This window comes from Tympanuchus pallidicinctus, unplaced genomic scaffold, assembly GCF_026119805.1.
Source record: "Tympanuchus pallidicinctus isolate F22 unplaced genomic scaffold, pur_lepc_1.0 scaffold15, whole genome shotgun sequence".
Taxonomy (NCBI): Eukaryota; Metazoa; Chordata; class Aves; order Galliformes; family Phasianidae; genus Tympanuchus; species Tympanuchus pallidicinctus.
The window spans coordinates 1878215-1898052 of record NW_026294669.1 but is presented as its reverse complement, the minus strand read 5'-3'; the positions used below and the strand labels follow the sequence as shown (position 1 = coordinate 1898052).

At 46.9% G+C, this 19838-nt stretch overlaps 1 protein-coding gene across 1 annotated transcript; it reads right to left on the bottom strand.

Moving 5' to 3' along the window:
- Nucleotides 1-3789: 3789 nt before the first annotated feature.
- RND3 (Rho family GTPase 3) lies at nucleotides 3790-17754 on the bottom strand. Its single transcript, XM_052675768.1, has 5 exons — nucleotides 17416-17754; nucleotides 17239-17326; nucleotides 10313-10422; nucleotides 8694-8828; nucleotides 3790-5928 (listed from the first exon to the last, which is right to left on the bottom strand). Exons 1-5 carry the CDS (start codon nucleotides 17563-17565, stop codon nucleotides 5677-5679), a joined length of 735 nt encoding a protein of 244 aa, XP_052531728.1. The 5' UTR covers nucleotides 17566-17754; the 3' UTR covers nucleotides 3790-5676.
- Nucleotides 17755-19838: the final 2084 nt, after the last annotated feature.

Here is a 19838-nt window from a genome sequence, read left to right as displayed (position 1 = left end):
TCTAGAGTAGAGTGAGCCTTGGTGGCTGCAGCCCAAACATCCCATGGAGGATGTTTCCACAGTACCAGGCAGACTACAGAATATATGTCTTTAGGGAATGTCTTGAATCTAATTCAGAGCCATTACAGTCAGGACACAGTTAATGGCTTGAAAGCAGCAGAGTGCTTTACAGTTTTGAGTCCTTTGACCTCTGGGAGAGGTCAAGTGAAATGAAGCAGCCACCCGGCACAAGGCAATGCTCACAGAACATTGTGGTCCTGGCCCAGAAGGGATCCCAGCTCACCCCCAGCACTTTGGATGCAAGTTATGGATTTCTGCAGCAAATTCACCCATTCCAGCAGCGGTTTGCAAGAAAGGTTTCTCAGCTATAGCACGGCTTTGCAGAACTTGTGCAGTGGGATGTGAAGAGCAGGAGCTGCCAGGATGAGCGTTTTGCAGCATGTGAATCGGTGGGCTAAAAGCTGATTTCCCATTCCACAGCTGTGGGAGTGCCTCCCTTTCTGCAGATCCCTTTGAAAGTTGGATGACATCTTTCCTTCTCCGAACTGCTTCTCACCCCTAATCCTCCAAACTCCTTTAGGGAGGATAAGAACGAGACGGTTGGCAGAACATCTCTCTCTTGGAGCTGCGCAGCACCCCCAGCTCTTGTTGGCTCTTGGACAACCTGCAGGGCTGGAGCTGCCCCTCACCAGGCTCAGCAGCCCCAGGGCTGAGGGATGGAAGGGGCTCCCGGAAGATGCAGAGGTTGTTTCAGCTGCTAACACGTTGCAGATGTGCCTTGGCACTCGGAGGTTGTGGCTCTGGGGATGCGGCACAGCTCTTCATTACCATCAGCATCTCAGTGGCTTCTGCAGAAACACTCACAGGTCGCAGGGATTTGAATGAGCAAGTCTATGGGAAAAAAGATTTCTTTCTGCTTTTATAAGAAAGGAGTTTGGTAGGAAAAAGCCCGATGAGCTGAGAATTAGTAACTATCTGCTTTTCAGCCAACAATCTCTCCCTTTGGAGAGCCAGCGCTGGCATGTGAGGATTAGACAACAAAATGTCATACTGACAGCATCAAACTGTTAATTAGCTGAGCTTTACCCCTTCCTCACTGCAGATCAACTCCAGGCAACATGCTGAGGGGTGACGAAGGAGCTTGGCCTCTTCCTCAGGCTCTCCTCCACGCCTGCTAGGGGATCCAAACTGCAGAGCCAGACACACACAGAGCCCACCACCAGAGACCAAACGACTGCCCCTGCAGGTACCTGGGTGGTGGAGATAGGAGGGCAATTAAATTTGGTGGTCTCAGGGGTCTGCAGGGATGTCCCACTAAGGTGCTTCACTTACTGTAAGTGATTGCACAACCTAGTTGTGCAATCAAAGGAAAGCTCAAATCAAATGTTTTTTTGGAAACAGACTGAGTCATGGCAATCTGTCAAATTTAGTTTCCAGGGATCAAACAGTGCTTAAGGGAAACATCTGACCAAACCACAGCCTGCACAAAAGAGCACTTCTTGTCCACACAACCGCAGTGCTGAGGGGGAGGCAATCCTGCAGACATGGGCCCTCAGAGAAACCAAATAGCCATCATGTCACCCCAGGAAGGATGACACCCCAGGCCAGGCATTACCCACAGCCCCTGCATTTAGGTAAGCAAACCTGCCATCTTTCCTCTGGCTCAGAAGCTTCATTTGCCAGCAGCCAAAGCATAACAAACATCTCCTACGAGGGACAAAATAGCAATTATTGTTTAAAGGAAATGGTGAAGCCAGCAGCTATAGCAAAAGAAAGTTGGACTCATCGGTGAGAACTCCTGCTCTGCATCTGGGGGGAGAAAAAAAAAAAAGATTATTTCTCACCACGTGATGATGAAACACTTTCTGTTCCAAAGACACACAGCTTATGCCCAAGAACTGGCTGAGGAGCTCTGGGATTCGTGAGTGCTCACTTCCCAGATGTGCTGGAACACAGCAATGTTAGCGGCTGCCGAGAGAGCTGCCAACACTGCTGCTTGCTTTTGTAAACACAGAAAGGAAATCACAGATAAATCATGACACCTCCATTTCCCATCCACCTAGAGAAGATAAAGGACTCAGCATGGGATTAGAAAGTGTAATTATCAACCAGTGGTCAATTTGTCATCAAAGTGATTTAATTGAAAATGGATTTTTTTCTCTTTCCTGCGAGTCTACGTGTGGCTTAGCAGGAATAGCACCCTCCTAATACACATCATTTGGCCTGCAACCACACAGCATGTTATGTACAGCAGGAGCAATGCAACACCAACACTGCACACACTGATCAGAAGGAAAAAGCCACAGCAAACTTTGGTGGCTCTCCAAAGTGTAATTGTGGCACTGGCAGCCTCATCATGAAGGCACGTGTCTGGGGAAGCTTCAGAGAGATCCTTCCTAGCCCCAGCCTATGCGACAAGCTCAAGAGCTGAAAGAAAACAGCTGGAAAAGAAATAGCAGGATCTACAACAGCTGGGAGGGACACAACCTGCTGAAGCAAAACCCACTGTGCCACAGATGGGTTGGAAGGCAAGTAATGAGTAGCAGGGGAGCTGGCTCTTGCTGGCTGCAGGGCTGAAGCTCTGGCCACCATGGGGGCCCACAGGGTCATAGTGGAACTTCTCTCCTAGTGGTGTGTCAGCATTCACAAGCAGCAAGGACTGATTACTTTGCTTGGGTTTATACCTCCTTAAAAGTGATAAAAAGCTGGAAAGAGTGCCAAGGCATGCAGTTAGTTAAATATTAATTGGAAAACGTCCTTCATAGCAAGAGAATCAAATCCATTGACGAAGGAGTGGATCCACATAGTCATACAAAGGGAGGACTTAATGCCACACTGCAAAGCTTCCCAAATGTCAGAACCGTGCATCAATCTGACATGGGTCAGCAGGCAAAGGTGAGCAAAGGCAGCAAGATGAGCACAGCAGGTGAGGAAGAGGCATTTCGGGAGTGAGGGCAGCACCCTAGCCTCAGTGGTGAGAAAAGGGAGCCCAGGACAACTACAAGGATTAGAATCATAGAATGATAGTGGCCTAGGTTGCAAAGGAGCACAGTGCTCACCCAGTTCCAACCCCCTGCTGTGTGCAGGTCACCAACCAGCAGCCCAGGCTGCCCAGAGCCACATCCAGCCTGGCCTTGAATGCCTGCAGGGATGGGGCATCCACAGCCTCCTTGGGCAGCCTGTTCCAGTGCAGATGCAGGATGCACACCTTTAGAATCATAGGAGGAACACGTGCTTCAGCAGAACCAAAACTGAGAAATATAACAGCTCCTTTGCCTTGGTTTTACAGGTTTCAGGGAGAAAATGTATGCAGATGGCACAGGCTGCACTCAGCATCATATCCTCTGTGTCCAAAATGAAGCCTGAAACACCCAAGAGCTGCAGTGCTGAGACTCCACTTCCAGGGATTACAGCAACTATGATGTCCCAATGAGGAGGCAAGCAGGCAGCAAAGCCTGTCTGCTTAACTCACAAGGAGAAGGAAAGAAAAGCTCCTGGAACAGCCTGGATGCGTGAGACCTCATGAAGATAAGCAGGCAATGCTTTGGAGGCCAAAGCAAACCACACTTGTTCACTTGCTCCAGTTTCCTCTGTCTGCCTCTGACCTTTTGAGAAATACAGCTCAAATAATCCACGTGACATACTTTTAACTCCAAAAAAACCCAAAAGGCAGCTCCAAGTGTGAGATGGATTTCTATTTGCATCCCACTCCATTTCCAAGCTGTGGCCAGGTTGCAGCTCAGTACAATTACAGTCCACAAATAGAAATGAACTAACACACAAAGGCCATTTCTACTACAAGTCAATTACTTTCTTTTTAATTCAAAGAAAAGAATGGTATTTTAATAAATACTGCAGAAACATTAACCGAACATACAAAGTGACTTCAACAATTTAAAAAAAAAAATGTAATGAGTGTCCTGTTTTATAACAGTTATAACTTATTTTCTTCCACAATATTTAAATACAGAAAGCACTTACCAGCTATTTTGTAATACTGCCCTAAGCGCACTGCTGCATCAGTCATAAGCTTATTATGGTGGTAAAGAAATGTCTTTTTGTGTGGGAAATAATTGGAGTGGATTTCTTTCTTTTTTATCATTGGATGAAAAAAAAAACAAAAAGTGCTGGGAACACACCGAGTTTTAATTGTGGTAATCCTTTACCTTTGCAGAAGTCATCATGAACACAGCTTCAACACTTCAAAAATGAAGCATCATCCTTGGAAACAAACTGCTTGTTCTCAACAAGCTATAGCCACACCGGTTAGAGATTACAGCATCCCCCTCCAGAGGAGCCATCAAGTCGGTCAGTAAACAGTTGTGAACACATTTAAGGGCTGGCAGAGTTATTGTAACAGCAACCAGTAAGGGAAAAAAGAACTGAACCAGTTCACCCACGTAATGGTTAAGGACTGCTGTCTGGATAAGTAGATATTAGCCTTAAAGACTAAATGCTGTATCCAGTTTCCACTGGGGTCCCCTTAAGGCGTCACAGTTCTTCAGACTCCATTTCCTCCCAGTGCTCACCATGAGCAAATGAGAGATGGCTGCCCCAAATAACTGCACACCAGTGGCTAACTGTGGGTAACCTGGCTCTGCTGGCTCACCTGCAGATTTTTGGGTTTTTCCCCAACACTGTTGCAGAGAACCGTATCACAGAATAGCACTTCATAGCGTTTACAGAGGGCTAGATGTGGGAACCACTGGGCTGGCTCCCCAGCTCTGAGCAGGAGCAGATGAGGCTCAGGGCTTCTCCAGATGGGCAGTAAGGCTTAATGAATTGTGTTTTTCATTTTTAAACTAAGAATCATTTGTAATCACAGCTCTTAGCACTTTTCACTTGATTTTAGAGCTGAACCTACAGTGAAATACCCATACAGTACACCAGAACTTGAGATCATTTCCACCTTAAATTACAATCACGAAGAGGAATTGAAAGTCAGACTCCGAAAGGCAGGCAGTTTGCCCTCACATCCCACTTGCATCCATTTAAATCCTGCTGTGAGGTCACCTATTACACTGGGAAACCTCACACGGCCGTCTCCATGACCAACATGTCACTATTACTCAGCTCGTGCTGCCATCTCAGAAAGGCAAAGCTCCAAACTTCTCACGTACAGTGTTTTCCTCTAGGTGACGTATAGGCCTTGGTATACTCTGCATTTCAACGAGGAGCTACTACAAAATTAGATCATCTCCTTTGGAAAACCAACTACAAGGTCACAGGGATAGTTCCTTAACGAGGGTGTATTAATAATGTCTTCTTTAAAAAAAAAAACAACATTAAAGTATCATTTTAATGAAATCAAAGCAGTAGCATCCGGGAATAGAGCATCAATAAAAGAAACAAGCACTGTCAATGACGTCTCTCTTCTTCATGGTGTTTTCTTCCGATTCACCCTCTCTTTTTTTTTTTCCCCAGCACATTCAAGTGTTCCCATTTTTGGCATTTTCTTCCACGTACCATCTCCTGATGCCACCTCATTCAGAGCCATTTCTTCTCCCTGCTCGGTCTACATGCTCAGTTCCTAAGTACAGTCTCACACAACAGGTGAAGAGTCTCCTTTAAAGCACTGGCAGAAGCACTCATTAAATACCACGTGGCTGCACACTTCATTGAGCCTCCACCTCTCCCGAATGCTCTCTTCCTCCTGCTCAAGAAAATCCAGGTCCTTCACATCACCGTGCAACTCTTTGCTTTGTCCTTTCGCAAGTCTGTAGCCACTGTAGAAAGTTCTGGCCTGCCAGGCATGTGTGAAATTCGCTTTGTTGCCCTCTGTGATTTGTTTCGTTTCACGTTTTTGTTTGTTTTATTCACACACGCCAAGGTGGCAACATGGAAAATGTCTCTGACGCTGTTTTCTGACTGTAAGGCTGAGCATTCAATGTACGTAGCTGCTCCAATCTGTTTGGCCATATTTGCACCCTAAGGGAAGAAAGAACACTCAATCACTACCAAGTTTCCAGGGAGCCAAAGCAAACCATACAATTACTTTTCAGCACTGTTTTCCATACACAGTGTTTTGTGAAAACCAAAAGCTAAAGCTCAAGTACAACAGCCAGCAGCTAATTTTGCAAAATAAACAGAGCTTGGCTTCCAAGATGCAGTCAGGCGTTCTCTCACAGATAAATACAATTTGAAAGAGAAATGATAACTGCAGAAATCCAGAACAGCATCAGCAGGACCCATTCAGCACCTTCATCCCTACACGTGTGGATCACATGCTCACTGAGAAAAGTGCAGACCTGGCAACTTCGAGGGTTAAGGCTCCTATCTCCAGGCAGATGATGTGCTCAGACTCCTTCACTGAACCCCCCAGCCATGGAGCAGAGCATACAAGGGAAGCCCTGCTCACAACTCTGCTAAAGAGATGAAGTTTATGGTGAAAAAACAAAACAAAACAAAACCTGTGGGTTCCTGGGCTGGGGAAGAGTTAGATCAACTCGTACCTTGGGAATGGGCAAAAATAAAAAGGCTTTCAGTGGCTATGCAACCTTTCTTTTGCAATTGTAGGTGTATAAGAACACAAAGCAGGGTATCTGCTCTAGCAGCACAAAAAGCAACTCCAGCACATACCAGCACCCCCAAGTATCCTGTTGTGCATTTTGTTACTGGAAGATAACATTGCACCGTGTGGAAAACAAGGAATTGTTTTAATGGGATTTCACTTCTGAGGAAGTACTACAAGGAACTCCAATCTTCCCAGTTAAGTTACAACATCCAGCCACATTCCTGATGTGCCACTCCTCAAGTACTCACACACCTGAGATACAGGCAGCAGGACACACATCAGGCCAGTCCCTCCTCTGTGCTCCCAGCTGTACCAACCAGGCTGATGGCACTAATCTAACTGGACCCACATCTTCATTATGCATTATTTGCCTTCAAGTGATGCAGCTGTTTCCTTATCAGTTTTAAGTGGGATTGGCTGATAAAGGACTGTTAGCTGTAGGACCGAGCCCTACACACTGTTTAACACTCCAACTCCTACTCACCCAAACCTATCTTACTTCCTCAAAAAAAATGCTTGCCAGGCTTAGCTGGCTGGAAATTGGTTGGCATATTGGAGACAGGGTGTCACCATCAACCAAATTCAACCTTCAAGCACTTTCTTATGAAGGTAAGAGTAGCAGGGGAGGAAACCCCACTGAACTCTGATGCCATACTGACTCAGCAAGGCAAGGGAATCTAGAACCCACTTGCACTTCCTTAGCCCAGATGACTTGATCCTTCCCTAGAACTAGCACTGGGGAGCACTGAATGACTTCAGTCACCTCTATGCCCTGGAAACCAGGAGACATCCAACCAGGCTCAGGCTACTCTTCCTCTCTGTGTAAAGCGCAGGTGAAGTTTGCCCATTTATTAAGTAGGGCTTCACTATCACATACCATTTCCTCTTTGTCTGTTCAGTAACAGCTTATGGCTGTAACCCTTCCTAAGGAGTTGTGACTTTAGAAGAGATGTTAAGCCTTCCATTCCAGGTGACAAATCCAACTGTCAGTAGATTTTCAATCACTACTTCTGAAAAACATCAGGCTTGATGGTTTTACGTACCACAAAAAAATGCATATATGAACTTGTGTATGTTTTAAGTGTCAGACAGTATTTCCTTTAAAGTTTCCAATATTTGAAGAAAAATAGTACGGAAAATTGCAGCTCCAAGGCTGAAAGATATGAATCTATATGAATGAATGGTGTTTTTAAACCATATTTTCTCCAATCAGGAGAAGAACAATCAAGATTTAAGGGCACTCCTGAATCCTTTTATGCTAGGGTAATAAAAACTGGCATTTAGTTTCCTGGAAAATTGTCTGAAGTGGAGGGATGCTTACTGAGTCAGGCAGAGAAAAAAAAGCCAAAATCAGCACAAGCTATCACAACACAACACCCCATGTCATATTTTAATTAAGATACTCAGCTCATGGCATCTCCACACTTTCAAATTTAACATGCTGTAGGAGGCTGCATTATTAGTAATTGCATATTAAGAGCTGTTGGTTTGGAAAACCTGAGGCTTTGGAGAAGACATCAAAAAGTGCTTCTAATAAAGGATATACACATCAGCTAGAACTACCTAGGCAGGTAACATTTTCACTCCTACATCCTACTGGGTGAATCTGAAATCCACAACCATGCTTCTGCTGGCAGAACAGACACAATACACATGTAAGTAATAGGGGGAAGTTTATTAGATCTTAATTTCCCCCCCCCCATTCTGCCTTCTGCTTCCTGTGGCCTGATTCTTTCCCTTTTCACCTCAGTGTCTCTGCCCCACAATGACTGGCTCCAGCCTTCTCACTTCCCAGCAACAGAGAACTGCCACCAAGGATTAGGATGCTTTCTGGATTTGCTGCCACCTCCACACAGAGCTACAAGGTGTTTTTTTTTCCAACAAGTATTCAAGCAATGCCATTTTAATGGAGTCAGATTACACGAAATACCTTTCGTAACACTCAAGTCATGTGTGTAACCTTCAACTCAAATGCAAAGACAATGATTTTATCATCATTAAATGAATGGGACACACGCCACACCTCTCAGTTACGGTTCTGGCTTCTGCAAGCACTGGAAAGTGGTAAGCTCGTTTTCAATTCACTTCAAAGGCTCTTGGCAGCCAATAAAGCCACAGTCTTAGCATGCTTAAAGAATGCTCTTACCCTCCACCCCTAAGCACAAAGAATGGCACGTACCTGGTCATAGGACACGGGTGTCTGCCTGTGATTGGAGAGTTCCACAAGTGTGCTTACATCCGTGCGCAGGTCCGACTTGCAACCAACCAAAAGCATTTTGGTATTCGGACAGAACTCCTGGATTTCTCCTTTCCACTGTGAAATTGTAGGTGGGTGTTATAATGGAGTAATTGAATGTTTAAATCCAATGAGGCAACGGGTACAAGTCCAAGTTTAATAAGTCATGACATTCTCCATGGAAATACTCTTACACAACAGCCACATTCACCTTCGAGCACATTTCTGAAGGCGTCAGTGCCAGCGTTATCTGGTCAAGGATAAAATCTTACAATCTCCTACACTCATTCATTCCACTGACTTAATAATCGAGGTTGTTTACCTATGTGAACAAAGGTTTGCAGAGCAGTAACAAACCAACCACAGTGACTGACACAGGAGCCATGGAAAGCTGCTGTCACTGCCTTCAGCGGTCCCCCAAGGCTGAGCTAAAGGCACCACTTGTATGACCTCAAAGCCCACATTGCTATACACTGGCCTCGTGGCTATGTCCTGACATCCAGAACTATACAAATCTGTCACAAGTCAATTAAGGAAGTCATTGAGACAGCTTGTAAAGCATTTTGGGTCTTTTTGCACATCCCCCACCCCCCTGCATGGTTACCTTGCAGATGCAGGAAAGCCAACAACTCTGCAGCCCAACCTGACTAGACTGTAGACTGAAGACTAGGAATATAATTTGGCTTTGAAGGCATATTAACAAAAATCTCTTCCAGAATTAAGCAACAATACAGTAACCAACAGTAACAGTGAGAGATGTAAGTTCTTGATGCTTGCTGGCATAAAGAGTAGTCTGAAGTGTTTTGTGCATATTATTTACAGCATTGCACACTGCTTTATTCCCAGTGAAACAAGAAACACCAGCCCCAGCTACAGAATAAAAGGAATTTCAGATCAGTAAGCCTTAAAGACAACAGCACCAAGTTTGAGTCATGCCCAGTGACCAAGGGGAGGAACAGGACCACCTCATGAACACCAGAGCTTGATTCTCCAATTGCAGCACTTTGACACAAGGGAAGCCAGCTTTGTATCTTGGATCACTGAGCTGAAGTATTCTGAAGTCTGGTGCAAAATTACATTCCTATGCTATTGCTAGGTTTTATGGCATCTTCCAGAAGCATTTGTCACTGGCTCCTTTCTAGCTTAAGGCTGAGGAATTATGTAAAGCCATGGCCTACGCACAAACTCTCTACAGATGTGTTTTAAACTCTCTGCAACACGGCAAAGTTTCTCAGACCTACCTGTTAAATGAATGTGATGTTAGGTAATTTCTCACTGCACCCAACACCACCCTAAAAAAAGTCAATGATGTCTAAGGGCTGAGGAATGAGAACTCACTGCACCCTTCAGCTTCCATTAAACAGTTATTGTTTTGAGTTAAATTTATCCCTTTCAAATCAATGACTTCAAATTCCAGCAGTGCAGAGCACAGTCTGGTCTTCATTCCATTATAAAACAAAAACAAACTGAAGTTCCCAACACAGGAAGCACCACCACTCTTCAGAGAGTCAGAGATCAGCTACTTACTAACAGCTCTCCCTCCAACATTTCTTAACACTTGCCTTTTTTAGCACACTGTCAAGAGTCTCTGGACGACTGATGTCAAAGCAGATCAAGACTGCATCAGAGTCTGGGTAAGAGAGCGGACGGACGTTGTCATAATAAGGAGACCCTGCAGGGAAACAAGAAAACATGATCAGTTTGTGTGTTTCATTTTCTGCAGTTACTCACTCGGAACGTTTGGAAAGAGTTCCAGTGAAGGTCTTTACCAGCACCTTCTCCTCACTGCTGTATTCCCGACACACGAGACTGAACTGCTCAATTCTCCTCTTGCCCTTTGCTTTTCACCTTCAAAATCCACAGCCATGCCACACAGCTATGAGGGATGGCACCTTAACTGGTTTGCCTCCCACCCAAGGCTTGCGATGCCCCCTATAACCAGGGAAAGGAAGTCAGGACAGTCCAAGTTGAAGTTCCAGCCTTAATCTGAAGCAACTTGAGAAAAGACAACCATACAATCACAGAATGGCCTGGGTTGCAAAGGAGCACAGTGCTCACCCAGTTGCAACCCCCTGCTGTGTGCAGGTCACCAACCAGCAGCCCAGGCTGCCCAGAGCCACATCCAGCCTGGCCTTGAATGCCTGCAGGGATGGGGCATCCACAGCCTCCTTGGGCAACCTGTTCCAGTGCCTCACCACCTTGTGTGTGAAAAACTTCCTCCTAATATCCAACCTAAACCTCCTGTCTCAGTTTCCCCTTGTCCTATCACTATCCACACTCTATAAAACATTTTTCACAGTTGTTTTAAGAACTCAGTAACTTCAAAATCATTTTTAAAATAAAGTTCCAAATGTAAAAAATATGTTTACTTGTCACAGAAATTGGCAATTTCTAGAAAAACTCTTGCCTAGAATTAAAGCAGTTGCTCCAGAACTCCAACAGGAGAGAGCCCAAGCCCTGCAGGCAGACCCATGAGTACATTCTGTCATAAGGTCACACTGATTTGTAAACCAATATATGCTCACAGTACGCATTTACGTACAGCCTGTAAAATGCATTCTGATCAATAAGAACAAAAGCTAAGCTAGTCATCCAGAGGAGCATAAATAATCTCTGTGTTACATGTCATGTATGTTTCACTTTGAGTGCCATTAAGGGATTTGCTGGTTTTCTTCTCATGGTGTGCAGAGTTATAACAGCACCTGCAGAGCCAAAGCTCTTTGCCACATCATATGGTGGAATCTTCCCTTCTCTGGAAAGTTCAATTCACTCAGCCACCCCTGCTCAGCCTTAACTCTGCTGAAGTTTTATCAATGGAGCAGAACCAGTTTCTGACATAGAAGAGTACATCAACATTTACACGGTCAAACAGGATCGGGTATTGGACTGTAAAACACATGCCTGTGATTCATGTGCACACTTTCAGGTCACATTCTTATACAGATTTTTCTTCTTCCACATACCAAACATACAGCATAGGCCGCAGGCCACAAACATGCAGCTTTAAGAGTCAGCAGACGTGACTTTGGGGGTTATCACCCAATTGTATCAGCAGCTCTCAAACTACCTAGAACTAATTGTCAGCAAGGTCTCAGAGGCTAAACAGAGTCTATTAACTGGATTAGAGGAATTCTTCAACGTTGCCACTGACAGACAGCTCCCACTGTTGCACAGAGCAGGGAATGGTGTGAACGTATCACAAATGACTTCAGTGGGACAGCTTTCACAGAAGGAAGGAGTCAAGAATCTCAGGAATGTTGTTTTTGAAATGAATGGTAACACATGGGGAATGAAGCATTACCAAACTAGGTAGCAGAAGGTAATTTGTTGAACAAGACTTATTTTATTCAAATGCTCATCTTCATAAGCGATGTCAATCTAACAAAGAGGCAGCTGTCAAAAACTGCTCTTCAAAAGGCAGCTAGCAGTCTTCAGCAGCAACTGGCATGGCAGAATGAGATCGAGCGAGCTGAGCCGACCAGAGAAGCGTTCATCCTTAGCTAAGCTCTGCTCACAGCATCTATCAGCAAGCATCTCCCACCGCCAACTGTCCCACGGCTATCTCCAGCACTGCCATTACTGTGCCTCTATCCAAGAGCCCCAGGGCCAGGTCCCCAGCTCCAGGCAAGCTGCAGAGCAGTTAGCAGGCAGCAGGACAGCCCTGCAGTGTGAACCCAGCCCAAGTGCCAGCTGCCCTACAGCCCCTCGCCTGCGGGCTGGGCACAGCACCTGCCTGCACTGCACTCCTCTCCCAGAGCAGGCAAGTAGGGGCAGGAGCTGCTCCCCATCTTGAGGATCATGAACGCCTGGCCAAATGGTTGCTGGCTAGAAAGGAGTCTCAAAAAAGCCTCGCCCAGAAACTAATTCCTTACACACATACCTAACTTCTCACTCACCAGTCTTCAAGGACACAACGCACCATATATGTCCATCAGCATGTATTTATGTATACATAGAGCCACCACCTTCAGACCAGAGATTCCTTTTACTGTGTCAGCTGGAGCTGCTTTTGTTTTGAGGGTTTTTCTTTTCAGGTTTTCCTTCTGAGCCTCTCACATTAAAGATGCTGAACTGAGCATGTGTACTTTTATAGGCAGCAGCCTCGCTCGGATGCAAACGAGGAGCATTTGACACGTTCTTTTCCTCCGGGTGGTGTGCTGCAGAACAAACTGGAAACATTTAAAGCACTCAGACTGCAGCACCAACAAAAGAAGTTTCCCAGTCTCATTGGAGAGCAACAACTGAACGTCTATTATTGCGCAAAGAAAGAGCGGCCCCGGCCCTCACTGTGCAAGGCTATTCAACCCAGCATTTCATCACTTCACCCAGAAACCCTCCGAACAGAGGAATCTCAGGAATGAGACTCAAGTCTGAACAGACAACTTGAACACAGCCCAATGAGGCTGCTCAGTCCTTTTCAAGTTAGTCTGCAGATCTGAAACCATGCCAACCCTAGAAAACAGAAGGAGAATGCAAGGCTACAGCCGTGGTATTTGTGAAAAAAACCAAGCATACTTGTGTTTGTGATTCACTCCTTACAAAATAAATCTTTTTTGTCAAGGACAACATGAATGATTTATCAGTTCTATCAAGGAATTGCTGATAGTGCTGTAATTCATCTTGTTCTGTGGAAGTATATTCCAACTGCAATCCCTGATTTTATCTCTTTGGCAGCTTAAATAATCTAAGCCGAAGTAATTAACACAGTAAGAAGGCTCTACTTCTCAAATCTCAGGCTGCATGCAAAGCACAGCACTGTTCAGCTTTTAATGTGAATTAACCCCCCCATCAAGCAGTACGGGGTGCTTTAGGCTACAGAAGTTAGCAAAGTTTAGGTTGAAACACTGCTATCTCAATGCACGACAAACTCACGTGGTTCAAAGTAGGTGCACTGATTTCCTGACAACTCAGAGCCACTCAGAGATGCTGCATGAGAGCTGGAGCTCTGGAGGCAGCTCAGCCCACGTCCCTCCTGCAGAGCTGGACCTCAGCCTGCCCTAGGCTGGAGGGAAACCTTGGGAACAGGCAGCATTCAGCTATTTGCACACCAGGACCAGGCAATATTCCACTATCTGCACACCCCAAGCAGCCATCGGGCACTCGTCTTTGTTGCCTTTTGGACTCCAGTCAACTGAAAGAACAACAGATGAACAGCCGTGCTCCCACTCCCAGTTCCTCAGGCTTACTAATTATCAGCTACACAGAAAGCACCAAATACCACAGCAGCAGCTCCAAGTGGCTGATTCACTGCTGATGTCTTTCCTCCTTCTCAATTCACCTTCGCCATTCTGGAGAAAATAGAAGCTCTCCAAACACACAAATATCACAATGTTCACAGCGTTTCGTGTGCTGACGTTTCTGTACCTCTAACAGAAAACAGCACCGTCAGCCCAGTTAGCAAACCTACCGTGCTCCAAAGCAGAGCGAACTACCAAAGCCAGTTACCACCATGCTGCCACAAAAGCAGCAAACCACTTGGCTCAGCACAGCCAGCCTGCAGGTCAGCTGGGAGGCAAGGACATTATTTTGGCATTTCCCTTCATGCTGCTTTACTGCCAGAGTCAGGGAAACAGTAAAACCACATCGTTCAGATTCCTTCTGACAGGCGCTTCAACAAAAACACCTTTAAAATTAACATTAGATTTTTATATACATGGAGTACATCGTGCTCATCCAAACTGCAGGGACTACCTGGACTTAAAGGTCTGCATATCAAAAAGCCATATCCCTTTTAATGGAAGAAGGCAAGAAATACTGAACCATGAGTGTGGACAAAATGCATCTGATGCATAAAGATCCCTCAACGTGCCTATAAGCCTGAAAAGAAACTTCTCTCAAACACTGCAAAAGGAGCAGAGCTGCCAAGCAGCTCAAGACTGCCATACTGCATTACCACCGAATGGAATAATTTATGATGGAGTTCTATTGCAACCAGACATTCCTGCTTTGAAATAAAAAAAAAAAAAAAAAAAAAGGGGGTTGGTAGTCCAAAAACCAATTGAAATTCAAGTTGGCAAATATTTCCCTTAATGCTGTGGCTAATTTAAATCCTTATGACTTGCAGAACTAGACTGTACCAGAAAATATTTTAATAATGAATCTTCCCATTCCACTCTTATTTATGAGTGTTTTGTCCCAAAACTCTACGTGGATATTCAAGATACAATAAAAACTTCCTAAGAAAAGTGCAGCTACCTTTGAAAGTTCAACTGTGTGCTGCTCCACATTTTGCCCTTAAGGTTCCTCCTGTAATAAGCCCATTACATAAGGCATTCCTTTAATAGATAAACCAAAACCATGACAGTGAGGCTTGTTTTCACTCTAACACAAGGCTTTTAAACACTGACAAAGTCATCCTGAAATATCTGCAGCAACTGTGATCAAGCCCAACTAAACTGCACCCACTTCTCACCCTTTGCGGCCTCAAAATAAAGGAACAAAAGTCATGGGGTGGGCCATTAACTCCTTCCCCATGTTGCAATGGACATTGTCCACCATTAGCACACGGCAGCCACAAGTTACTTTTTGAAGTTAACTACATCTGGGGCTGCTCTAAAGTCATTAAGACGTTTATTGTAATTCAGTAGGCTAGTACAAAAGCTTGTAAAGAATTAAATTACCAAGAAGTTAAGATAATGCTGAAACGGTATCTTATCTCCTTATGTCTCTTATCTGGTGATGATGGTGATGCGATTTCGCTTTGGGGTGATGGGCTCTTCCCACAGTCAACAGGAAGAGCTGCTTAGAGACTTCAGCCACAGAATCCCACAACCTACTAGCCCACATCCTATTAGCCCGAGCATCACATCCCTCAAACATTTCCTCTTTGGTTTCAGACTGCAGAGAAGTTAGCCACTTGTTCTCAATGTCTGTTTGTTCCAGGATGGGCCTGAAAGCATGACTTGCACATGCATCGGGTTGCAGGTGCTTCTTTCCAGCACAGCCATCCTTTGAAGTGCTACAGGATGCTTCATCACACCGGTGTCACTAGCCTCTGACATACAGATTCCAGACCTTTGCAAGTCAAACAACCCACGTGTTACGTTTTAATAACTAAAGATAGAAATTGCCACAAAAACTTCACCAACTATTAAAAATTAATAAGGCCTTACTCCAGAGTTTGCTACCATCGGCTTAGTCATCAGCATGAAAACTCAAGCCAGACACACTCAAGAAACATGAAAGTCTATCTTGGCAGAAGATAAAAAAATCTGTCTGGAACTATGCTGATAGTGAACGTGGGCACGGAGAGTGCCTTTTCCCAGTAATCATGTTGCAAGCCTTCAAAATCATTTCCTGAACAGCAAGGGGAAAAGGCAACTCACAGTCTACTTTCCTTTTCTGCAAAGGGATTAAAATCCCAGTTTCCTGTAAGAGGAGTGATTTCTTATTTAGATGAAACCAAAGTGTCCAATTTCAACATATACAAATCCTGCCTGGAGTAGAAAGGGCTTTTGCATACTCCCAAGTTTTTTCCAGCTTTTTCTTTTCACTCCGTTCAGCAGAGGGAATGCAGCTCCGTGCCTGTTAATGGCTTGCTGTATCATTCACCCCTAAGAGAATGTGCGCTGATGCTAGCACGTCAGTAAGGATGGGTCCCCTTGAACGGAGCTTATAAACAGGAGGGGGAATGGCTATTTATGAGGGTGGACAGTGATAGCAGAAGGGAGAATGGTTTTAAACTGAGACAGGGGAGGTTTAGGTTGGATATTAGGAGGAAGTTTTTCACACACAGGGTGGTGAGGCACTGGCACAGGTTGCCCAAGGAGGCTGTGGATGCCCCATCCCTGCAGGCATTCAAGGCCAGGCTGGATGTGGCTCTGGGCAGCCTGGGCTGCTGGTTGGCGACCTGCACACAGCAGGGGGTTGGAACTGGATGAGCGCTGTGCTCCTTTGCAACCCAAGCCATTCTGTGATGCTATGATTCCCTGCACCTTCAGAGGGCCAAGGATGCCTCCCTACCCAAAGCCTTTTGCCAGGGCTGGAAGATTTGCTGTGTTTTGTCAAAACAGATACTAAGGAGCCTACAAGGAACTCAAATATCTGCAGACTTCACTCAGTCTGAGAACTGCTAAGCACCCTCTCGCTGTGGCAAGGGCTCAGGGCAGAGTCAAGCCAACCACAGTCCTATCTGCCTTCCACTGAACGCTGACACATCTCTGCTAACAGAGATTTGTCCACACCCTTCCTGCACCCTCTCCGAAGTCTATTAGCACCAGCACAGACTACCTGGGCGGATAAAAAACCGAACCTCCTGGAATCTGTGCCTCACTCAGCACAACGGAGCTCAGCCCGGCGAGGCTCCCCGGCTTGATCACGGGGCTCCCCGGCACAGTGCGGGGTCGCGGGGCGGGCCCGGCTCCTCCCGGCTCCTCCCCGCCCGCCCTGGGTGGCCGCCCGGTTCCTTCCCGCCCGACCGACGCGTGCTCAGCCCCGCAGCGCACCGCCCCGCTTCCCGATCCCGGCCCCGGCCGTTCTCAGCGCTCACCGGAGGTGTCCCACAGGCTGAGCTCGATGCGCTGCGTGTCGATCTCGAAGCTGGCCGTGTAATTCTCGAAAACGGTGGGGACGTAACTCTGCGGGAGAGAGACAGAGCGCAGAGCGGTCAGCACCGGTCCCGCAGCCCCCAGCCCGGCCCCCCAGCCCTGCCCGAGCCCCGGCGCACCTCGGGGAAGCAGTCCTTGGCGAAGACGTGGAGCAGCGCGGTTTTGCCGCACTGGCTGTCCCCCACCACCACGATTTTGCACTTCACGTTCTGGTTAGGATCCATCACCGCCTTGCTCGATAACTTCTGGCTCGCTCTTCTTTCCTTCATTGATCTCCGCTTAGTATCCTTCGACACGGCCAGAGCAAAATTAAAAAAAAAAAAAAAAAAAAAAAAAAGCAAAAACAACACGAACAGACCCGATGGAAAAGAAATAAAATAAATAAATAGAACGAGGAAATCCCACTGCAAGTGGCAGAGCGCGGGACGGGACGCGAACCACTCCTCCCGCCCGCCGGTCCCGCGCAGACTGCTTTGTCCCCCCGCCGCCCGCCCGTATTTATAGCCTCGCCCCCGCCAATCACCGCCCGCCGGCAGTGTGGCCACGCCCCCTCGCCGCGCTCGCGCTGCCGGGGCAGAGCGCCCCCTTGGGGAGCGGCGCGAGGCGGCGGTGTGGGGGAGCGCGCGGGAGGAGCGGCGTGAGGGAGCGGGGTGTCGCGTAGCCCCGCAGGTCGTCGGGGTGAATAATCCATCATCCGTGCCACAAACCGACCCCGAGCCACGTCTGGGCTGAAACACGAGAAACTCATAACGTCTGACATAGAAAAGCCCTAGTATCTTGCAGGTGTTTAACTGCAGGAATTTACCTCAGTGACACAGGCGGGGCAGAATCCCGAACATGGCGTCCGTGTCCCGGTGTGTCACATTGTCGGCTGGCCACGTTACTCACCTCTGATAAGCTTCCCAAAGAGCCTGAGGCGTGGTTTCTGGTGGGAATTAAAAGCAAAACACTGGAGTTCGTAGTTATGTGTTATTAGGAGGCCTCAGGGATACGCAGGTTTGCGCCCTGGCTTTTTTAGATGAAGAGCTCACCTCAGCACATCTGCAGTCTCAGTATATCCCTATCTATGAAGATAGCTCGAGGGAGCCGGGCTGGTGCAGCCTCCAGACAGGACAGCTCTGGGGAGACCTCACTGCAGCCTTACAGTACTTGAGGGGAGACTTTTACACAGTCAGATAGCGACAGGATGAGGAGGAAAGGCTTTAAACTAAAAGACAGGAGATATAAGTTAGATGTTAAGGGGAAATTCTTTCCCCAAAGGCTGTGAGGGCCTGGTGGCGCTGCCCAGAGCTGTGGTGCCCCATCCCTGGAGGTGCCCGAGGCCATGGATCGGGCTGGGGGTCAGGCAGCCCATGGCAGGGAGTTGGAACCAAATGATCCTTAAGGTCCCTTCCAACCCAACCATTCTGTGATCCTATGAAATTCAGTTGCGTAGATGTCTTCAGAGTGCATAAAGTCTTGCTTCTTTGTTCCCCTCCACTCTTTTATTGTACCTGAGACGCATAGCAGCTTCAGGAGTGGAGGCAGAGTAGCCCCGTGTTCTCCTTGAGTCCAATACACCATCTGAAGTCTATCTGTCAAATATATGGTGAGAAGATGGGGTTGAAGGAGCTTTTTGCTGATCTTGAATGGGAGGTGGATGGAAGCATCTCGCTGTCAAGTCATCACTCACTTCCATGCAGATGGAGGCAAGATGCAACAAAGGCAGTGCCTATACCTGGTGTAGCTTGCCCAGAGATGTGATGGATACGGGGTCTGAGCTCCCCAACATACTGTAAATGTCCCTTTTCATTGTCAGGTAGTTGGACTAGATTACCTTTAAGGGTCCCTTCCAACTCAAACCATTCGATGCTCTTGACTTGGGGCTTGGACTCGATGATCTCTGGAGGTCCCTTCCAACCCCTACAATTCTGTGATTCTGTGACTGCGTGCCACCCATTCCTTGGCAGTGGCATGGCTTCCCTCTCTGGACCAAGGGAGGAGGGAGCCATGCTCATGGGCCATGGGGGACTGCTGCTTTGTGCAGCTCATATGGAAAATTTGCTTGCATCCAGCTATGCTCAGAATGTGGAAACTTTAATGCACACCAAGCACTTACTCATCGTGACTTCCCACAGCACGCCTTGTGCTAATATGAGCAGAGATGGCTGTTTACATGCTTTGTTTGCTCTCACAGTTCAGCCACTGCCAGCGTCACCCAGCTCCAAACCCACGGCTCTCAGGCTGTCCTGCAGTGCTCTGAAAGCGAGGAAGCGAAGGAATCCCCGGCGGGGCTGAGACAAGGAGCTTCAAACCGACAGCCCGAGCTAATATTAGAAGAGGTCAGTGTGCGTTGCAGTGTGCTCACTGGCACAGAGGCATTGCAGAGGAGAAAGGGGATAACGCATGGCTGTGTGCACTCGGGATTCCTACCAGGGGAAGCGTGGGACCTCGCAGCTCTGTGCACTTGTGACAGTCAATAAGAGAGGGAGCTACAAGATACGCCTGCCTGCTCTGGAACAGCTTGTTTGTTGTCATTCCTTGGGGAAACTGTCCCAGATAT